The sequence below is a fragment of the Kogia breviceps genome, chromosome 10 (genome assembly GCF_026419965.1).
Source record: "Kogia breviceps isolate mKogBre1 chromosome 10, mKogBre1 haplotype 1, whole genome shotgun sequence".
Classification (NCBI taxonomy): Eukaryota; Metazoa; Chordata; class Mammalia; order Artiodactyla; family Physeteridae; genus Kogia; species Kogia breviceps.
In genome coordinates, this window is record NC_081319.1 from 38,970,514 (window position 1) to 38,978,693 (window position 8,180).

General features: G+C 56.2%; 1 protein-coding gene across 1 annotated transcript; it reads left to right on the plus strand.

Moving 5' to 3' along the window:
• Positions 1-750: 750 nt before the first annotated feature.
• Positions 751-7,898, plus strand: CDHR4 (cadherin related family member 4). The gene is made up of 19 exons (XM_059076809.2): positions 751-799; positions 1,152-1,336; positions 1,461-1,623; positions 1,703-1,785; positions 2,295-2,405; positions 3,044-3,147; positions 3,342-3,478; positions 3,736-3,919; positions 4,016-4,169; positions 4,423-4,516; positions 4,792-4,995; positions 5,076-5,215; positions 5,450-5,600; positions 5,681-5,901; positions 6,142-6,284; positions 6,773-6,829; positions 6,931-7,018; positions 7,248-7,275; positions 7,778-7,898. Exons 1-19 carry the CDS (start codon positions 751-753, stop codon positions 7,831-7,833), a joined length of 2,352 nt encoding a protein of 783 aa, XP_058932792.1. The 3' UTR covers positions 7,834-7,898.
• Positions 7,899-8,180: the final 282 nt, after the last annotated feature.

Genomic DNA, 8,180 nt, shown 5'->3' on the forward strand with positions numbered 1-8,180 from the left:
ATGTACAAAGGTTTTGAGAGATTTTGTTGATGGTTGGGCTCAGGTTTTAGGGCAGATAATGTTCTTTCTTTTTTTTTTCTTTTTTGGCTGTGTTGGGTCTTCATTGCTGCGGTGAGCGGGGGCTACTCTTTGTTGCGGTGCGCAGGCTTTGCAGTGGCTTGTTGTGGAGAATGGGCTCTAGGCACGCAGGCTTCAATAGTTGTGGCATGCAGGCTCAGTAGTTGTGGTGCACGGGCTTAGTTGCTCCATGGCATGTGGGATCTTCCCAGACCAGGGATTGAAACCATGTGCCTTGCATTGGCAGGTGGATTCTTAACCGCTGCATGACCAGGGAAGTCCCTAGGCAGATAATGTTCTAATGGGAGTGGGCAGCTGGAGTTCAGACTCTGTGGGGTAGCAGGTCCTGGGCCCAGTTTTCCTGGGTTCTGTGCTTGCTCTGTCGCCAAGGACTGCATGACCAAGACTTCCTTGAGCCTCAGTTTCCCTATCTGAAGCTTGATCCTTCTCCCCTCACATTTCCTTTGAATTCTAGTAATAAATAGGGGAATTCATTGAGAGCAGTGAAAAAAAAATGGAGTTTTCCAGGCCGCTTGATGACTGTAGAGCCTAGAGCTCAGTCACCAGGGCTGGGCAGGGCTAGAATCTTGGAGGCCCAGCTTTGTTTGAGCAACTGACCTGGCAACGGGGTGGGTCTGACAAACACTTCTGGCTTTCCGTAGTCTCCTCTGCTGTCTGTATCTTCAGGTCACTATGGTGCTGCTCAGGCCCCTGGTGCTTCTTCTTGCTCTGGTTGTCTCTGGTGAGGAGCCGGTGGGTGGGGGAACTCTAGTTCTCACCCCCTGACTCCACAGTGGAGTCCTGATCCCTCTCAGATAAGCTACCATGGAGGACAGGGGCTGGGGGGAGCCAGGAAAGGGCAAAGATCTGTATCCCCGACCCTCATTCCTTATCTTGGCTGCTTCCTCGACTAAGTTCTTACTCCCAGTCTGTGAAATGAGCTGACCCATGGTTGGATGCGGGGGACAAGGAAGGACTTTGGCTGCTTGTCTCCAGGATGTGGCCAGGCCCTAAGGCAGAAAGGAGGGACTCTGGTTGTATATATGGTTCCATGAGAATGGGGGCCTCCAGCCTGAATCGTCTCTTCCTCACAGACCTCCACTGCCTGCCCTGGTTCACAAATGTCTCTGAGAGCCAGGGACCTGGCACCATCCTTCAGTCTTTCTCCTTCAACTGCTCTTCACACACACCCACCCTGGAGTTGCTCCATGTGCAGCCACCCACCACCTTCTTCAACCCACCTAGCCTAACTAGATGGCAGGGGATCTATGTGGGAAAGGTAGGGTTATGGGCAAAACTGGGGACCATGGGGGAACAAGAACAGACCCTAAATTCGCAAAGCCAGAGGTGGCATAGGGGGATGGAGATCCTAGGCCCCACATGGCACTGCCCACCTGCCACAGATGACCTTGAGCAGCTCAGCCCGGCTGGATGCCCTGACAGTGAACCACTATGAGCTGCAGCTGCGGTTCACATGTGGCAACCATGTGATGGAGGGACCACTCTCTGTGGATGTGCAGCGGGACCCTGGCCGTATCCAGTGTGCTGGTCGATTTGCCAGCCCAGGTGAGGTCAGGGACAGCAGGCAGGGGGTGTGGGCAGGCATGACCTGAACAGAACCCCCCATGACCTCCCCTCTGGCCAGCTGGGGAAATCATTCAAGTGCCAGAAACTGTCAAACCTGGGGCCTGGCTGTACACTCTGCTGCTCCCAGGCCAGGGAGCCCAGGTGAGCCCTGCACATGGGCAGTGGTGGTGGTGGTGGGGTAGGATGGAGGGTCGGCGGGGGATGGGGAGACCAAGCCCAGCTCCTGCCTGGTCAAGCATAGCCTGCAGAAGGATTCTTTAGTCTACAGCTGAGCCTCAGCAATGATGCATGTTCTTGGAGAGCGCCACTGAGGGCTGCCCACCCCTCAATGACTATGGCTGTTCCCATAGGGACATCTCAGGGTCTGAGTTCTTCTTTAAAGTTCTTCTGTGTGTTCTGAATTCTCCATGAAATTTCTGTATCATTTTTGCAATCCCCCAAAGAAATCTAGTTTAAAAACAAAATAATTAGTTTAAAAGCAGAGAGGATTGAGGATCAGGGCCGGGGGGAGCCCAGGCTAGAGTGGCAGTGGCAGGGTATGGGAGAGTTGAGAGTGGGCAGGTACCTGCTGGGTTGTTGGGGGACTTTGACAGGGATGCTTGGGGCACTGAGGTTTGGGGAAGGGGCCTCCAGCATCTCTGTCCTGTCAGATGAGCATCACCAGTGCCCAGGATCCGCCATACTTCCCTGGACCTTTCTCTATCAATGGGCAGGGTTGGCTGCAGGCACCATCCCAGGGCCTCAAAGGCCAGGCTCAAAAGGTGAGCATGACTTGGAACCTGGAGATATCCATGAATTGGGCATAAAATGGGCAGAGCCACTACCTCCTGGAGGTTTGTTTGTTCCAGACTGCCTCAATCATGCTGCCTTTTCCAGACATAGCCCACACCTGTACCTGCTGCCCCATGCTGGCTGTACTCCCACATTGGCCTGGTTCTGTGCTGGGCTCTGGAGTTCTAGAAAGAAGAGGGATCCCTGGCTCCAGGAGCCCATGGTGCCCCTTATAGAAAGGAGAAAGTTCTGAGCAGTCACACAGAAAATGAAAGCTCTGGGTACAGTGCCTAGTGTAGTCTGGAGGAAGTTAGAGAAGTTCTTTCTTTAAAACTTCCACGTCTTAGTGACTGACTCTTAGCAACTCTAAGATGATAATTCACATTGTGAATGATTCAGATATTACTCTTCCGGGGGCTGTATGCATCCTAAGAGAAGGACTTATGACCCAGAAGAGTGAGACACAAAGGAATATCTGTCAGCAAAGTGACAGGTCATAGGGAGGAGTGAGTGTCGGGGTTCGTTGTGGAGGTCCTGAGGTGGCGCTGCCTATTTGAAGGGACGACTGGGCACAGATATACAGGTAGACACACACCGTGGTTCCCTTCTTGTTTTGTGTGCACCGCAGGTCTTCCAGCTTCAGATCCTGGTGACCTTTGGACAAGGCCGAAGCTGCAGTGGGATGCTGACAGTGAAAGTTTTGCCTGCTCCCTCCAGACAGGTCTCCTTCCTGTAAGGCTCCCCTACCCTGGGAACAGTGGGGAAGGCATGACCTAGCCCCAGGGAATTAGGAGTAGGGTTAAGGTGTGGGGCTGCTGGAGCATCCCCAGCTGGCTCCTGTACCAGGGAAGACCCAGGGGAGGGGTCCGCAGACCCCGCCGGGGTGGTGGGAGAAAGTAGGAGCCAGTGCCCCCATTTTGGTCCAGGCAGCAAGCCCAGAATATCACCATCCCGGAGAACCTGGTCCCCGGAAGTAAGGTGGTTCAGGTCCAGGCCCGGGGCTTCGATGTGCGCTACGAAATCCTCTCCCCAGTACCCTGCCGGCTCTTCTCCATCGGACGCGGTGAGGGGCATGGAGGGCGGTTAAGGGGATGCCTCTGCGGCTGGTCTAGAAGCGACCCACACTACCTCCTCACACCGAGGCAGAAATGGGGCGAGGTCGCGTTTGGGGGCCCGAAGTTAGAAGCGAGCCTTGGAGGAGGCGGCCAAGTGGTCAGTCTCTGCGCCCTCCCCTGCCAGCAGATCCGTGGGAGGGCGGGAACTGGACTGAGCTGGGGGCGGGGCCGAACTCTCCGTCCCCCGCCCTCCCAACCTGCCCAGTCGACGGAGTCGTCCGGACAACCTCGCCCCTGGAGCTGGCTCAAGCCCCAGACGCCGCGGTCACTAGGCTAAGGGTGAAGGCCTTTGAGTGGCTCTGGCCGTGGGCCAGCGCCGAGCTTGATTTCAGGGTGGACGTGCAGTCGGTCAACCGCTGGGCCCCGCGCTGCACACCAGCGCTGCTGGTGTGAGTATATGGGAGCCTTACCTTGGCTATTGGGTAGAGCCATGGTTCGCCGCCCAGCCCCAGCTCCCACCCTGCTGCCCTGCCCTCTGCTCCCAGGACTCAAATCCCCGAGACCACGCCTGTGGGCACTGTGCTGAATACCTTCACTTGCACCGACCCTGAATCTCCTGGCTCCACCCTGGACTACCAGCTGCTGTTCCACAGCCCTGCTGACGCAGCCAGCCTCTGCCTTCAAGACAGAGTCCTGGAGGTGCCCAGTCCCCGACCCCAGACCCATGTGCAGAGTGCTTGGACAAGAAGCGGGGGTGGGCCAATGGTCTGTGGGAGCCGAGACCATGAGGGTGAAGGAGATGGTGGTGGAGCCAACCTGCTTTACAGTCAGAAAAATGGAGGGTCAGGGTAGGCTATTTGTGAGTAACCTGAACCTAGCCTGAGGCAGCCCAGTGTGGCTCAAGGCTCTCCCAGGCCTTGGCTGGGCATCACCCTCTGGCCCCTCTGGCTAGGTGAATGCCACACTGGACTGTGACACTCCTGGCGCCTGCTTTCATCATGCAGCTTCCATCCTGGTGCTTGATAGTGGTCAGCCTCCAATGACCAGTGAGTGACCATGCCCAGGCCTGGACATTCAGGACCGGGTTCTTCTATACCCTTCTTCCTATCCTCAGGATGGGGTCATCTCTCCTCCCTCAGAAACCAATGGGGCAGGGTTGTCTCCACCAAAGACCCCTGGCAGAGGCACATTTCTCCTCTTTGAGACCCCTTGGCAGGGGAGGGCTATTGCCCTTCCGCCTTCCAGAGCCTCTACCTCCTTAAGCCGCCACGGCAGGGCTGGGCAACCCAGGCCAGCTCCCTGACTGCCAAATGGCTTCCAGCTGAGGTGCCAGTACTGGTGATGGTGACACCTGTCAACGAGTTCTCCCCAGCCTGTGTCCCACGCACATTCCGGGTTCGTGAGGATGCAGGGCCCCACGCTCTTCTGGGCTCTGTGGTGGGCAAGGACATGGATTACCCGCACGACAGCATTGAGTACTCCAGCCCTGGCGGGTCTGCCACTTTTGCTGTGGACCGTCTCAGCGGTACTCCCACCCCAGGGCTGGGATGGAGGGGCGAAGCCAGAGTTGACTCTGCAAGCTGAGGCAGTGGCCACCCCTTCTAGGGGAGGTTCGCCTCCTGGGGCCTTTGGACTATGAGCTGCAGAAGTTCCACAGGCTCACTGTCCTGCTGACTGACCATAGCCAAGACCAGGACCCTACCTGCCACCGCTCCGGCTCTTGCACCATTACCATTGAGGTGGAGGTAATTGAGCCCCGAAGCCTTGGAAAGAACTGGAAAGAGTTCATCTCTCCCTCTGGCCTTCTGCTTGTGCACTCTGCCTCAGGTTCCTCCGCTGATTGGCTGGAGAGGGGTGGGGCCTCACTGTGGAAAGCTTTGGAACCTGTTGCCTGATACCAAGGTTCTGGCTGTGGTGGGAGGAGGCTGAGGGGCTGGCCTGGGGGTTTGGGAGTGGGTGATCTGACTACCTGCCTGCAGGATGTGAACGACCATGCCCCCGAGTGTGAGCCCCCATTTCAGGAGCTCACCATCCACACTCACCTGGGCCGCAGCATGGAGGTGACCAGGATGTCATGTCGGGTTCCCCAAGAGCCACAGCGCCTGGCTTTCTCCTACAGCATTGTGGGAGGTGAGGGCCAAGGGGACCACTGGGCTGTGGGGGAGAGGCAGGCCAGCAATGGTCCCCTTCTTCTGCCACTCTGTTTTCAGGAAATAGTCGGAGCCAATTCAGCCTGCAAGGAGCTGTCCTGGTGCACAACGACCCCATGTTGGGGCCCTCCTGGCCAGAGCAGCCCCATACTTATGAGCTATTGATCCGTGTGGCTGATGCAGGTCCCTCCACCCCCCACCTCAGCACCACAGCCACTATCATTGTGCATCTAGTTCCCTGGAGGGCCAGCACAGTGGCCACCAGCACCCACAGAGCCACAGTGAGGGGGTCCTCAGGCCCTTGGTGGGTGGGAAGAAAGGGTCTTGGAGGATGCAGGGACTTAGTTTTCCAGGTGGAACAATGGGGGAAGGCATTTCGGAGGGAACTGCTGAGTGCAAAGAGCCTGGCAATACAGAAGAGAAATCTGGGGTGTGGGGTGGCTCAGCCCTTGGAGGGCTTTGAAGGCTGGATGATCAGGGCATTTTGGCAAGGCAGTGGTGAAGCTGTGGCCCCATTTCAGGTGACTTCAATGATGACACCCCTGCTTGTGACAGACACGGAGGCTTTCTGGCAGCCGGAGCCCTGGTTTGTGGTGGTGCTGACAGTGACCAGTGCCCTTCTCCTCTTGGCTCTGGGCTGGCTCCTCAGCAGGCTCCTGCGGGGGTAGGGTTGCTATCCCTGTACTGACTGCCTCCCCACAGCCCACTAATGGATTGCATCTGTGATAGCTGGTTTTACCCAAGATTGCCCAAGTTGATGAGCAGACAAACTGATATTCAGGAGGACTGACCTCCTTCCAGTGGTCATCAGGTTAGAGGCAGAGATACACTGGGAGAAAGTTGTCTCCATCGCTGGCAGAATCCAGTCTTGGAATGAGACGAGGCCCAGGGCTTTAGAATCTGAGTCTGTCATGCATTGGGCATTTACCCCTATTTCTGACCCCTGCCCTCCATTTGAAACCTGACCTTCCCCTGAGACTCTGAGTTTCTTTTGAGCACAGGACTGAACCCAGGGGTAGGTGGGAGTAACAACGTGGGCACTGCATACAGACATAGGCTATCCCCAATAAAAGGGGCAGATGAATGGTGCTGGTTTCTGGAGCCAGCAGGTCTGCTGCTCTCACTGCTTGGTCCCTCCTCCTGGCCTTTTAGGTTGGCCCAGGTGCTACAGGCACCAAGCAAACCAACCCAGGCTCTACTGCTAAACAGGTAAGCCTCCTTTGCATACCTCTATGCCTGCAAGTCCATCTCTTAAACTCAGGCTGGGGCCCAGAGCCCTATCCTGTACTCCAGCTCCTACTTTGCCCCAGTATCCAGGGAGCTGAGGGGTCTGTTGAGGGGTTCATGGAGCCACCAAGGATGGAGACACCCCAGGCACTCAGCAGTGTCATAAGCCTGGTATGTCAACCTACCATCCTGTGCAGTGGGCACTGAGGCTGCTGCAGAGTGCTCCCCTGCCAAGCCTGCCCCCTTTCCCATGGATGGCTGTCCCTGTGGGAGGGCCCATACCAGCACCATCAGCATGGAGGAGGCAGGTGGGCTCCTGACCCTTCTGGGGGCAGACCTCCACCTGCTCCCCATGGGCAGGGTTCAACTCATTGCACCCTCTCATTCTTCACCTCAGCAGCATTTTGATGGCAGAGCACAGGACCCCTGTGAGTCCCCCTCTTTCCAAACCATTCTCTACTTGGGCCCACTTTCTTTCTATACCCCATTTCAATATCTCTGCCTCCCACCAGGCATCCACTATCTACTGTTCCCCCGAATGGGGTCTCTTCTCACCCCCACTCACCCCAGCAAGTGTTTGCCAAACACCTGGGGACCTGATCTGGTTCCTGCCCATGGGGGAAAGAGGGGAAGGTGGTGAGTGAAGAGGCCCCCAAATGCTCCACTGTCACCATGAATTATAGCAGAGTAATCTGGCCCTGGGCTTAGGGGAGCTGGTGTCCAGTTTTGGGGAACCATGGATGCTTCCTGTGCATTTGAGCCAGACCTCAAAGGATGTGCTGAAAAAGGAGGGAGGGGACAAGCTGGATCAAGCAGAAGGGAGGGGGTCACACCAAGGGTCCTGGAATACCTTTCCCTGCCTTTAGGGGAGGGAGGCAGTTCTGCTGAAGCCAGCAGTACCCTCCCTCTCTCCCGACCATCTGAGCTCAGGTACAGGCAGAGATTACCTGTTCAACACGCACACAGGAGCCCGGCGCTGGCTCTGAGGCCAAGAAGCTGCATCATATTTGTGGAATTTCTTCTTCACATGATTATGTGTTTTCAAGTTGATTCAATAATAAACAAAATTACAAACAGAAGGGTCCTAGCCTTGTAACCTACATGTGGGAGAAGCTCTGAGATCTGTGCTTCCTTGTTCTCACTTGGAGAATGCCCTGTCTTGTGGGAACATTGTAGGGAGTAGTAAGGTTATTTTTCTTTTAAGAAGGCATTGTACAATGCTCTGAAATGTAAGAAGCTGTTATCCTTGCCAGTGACTGAGGGGGGCTGAGGGGGCCTCCAGTTGGCCTGTCCCCTCAGAGGACACCTGCTGTGGCAGATGGGAAGGGCCCAA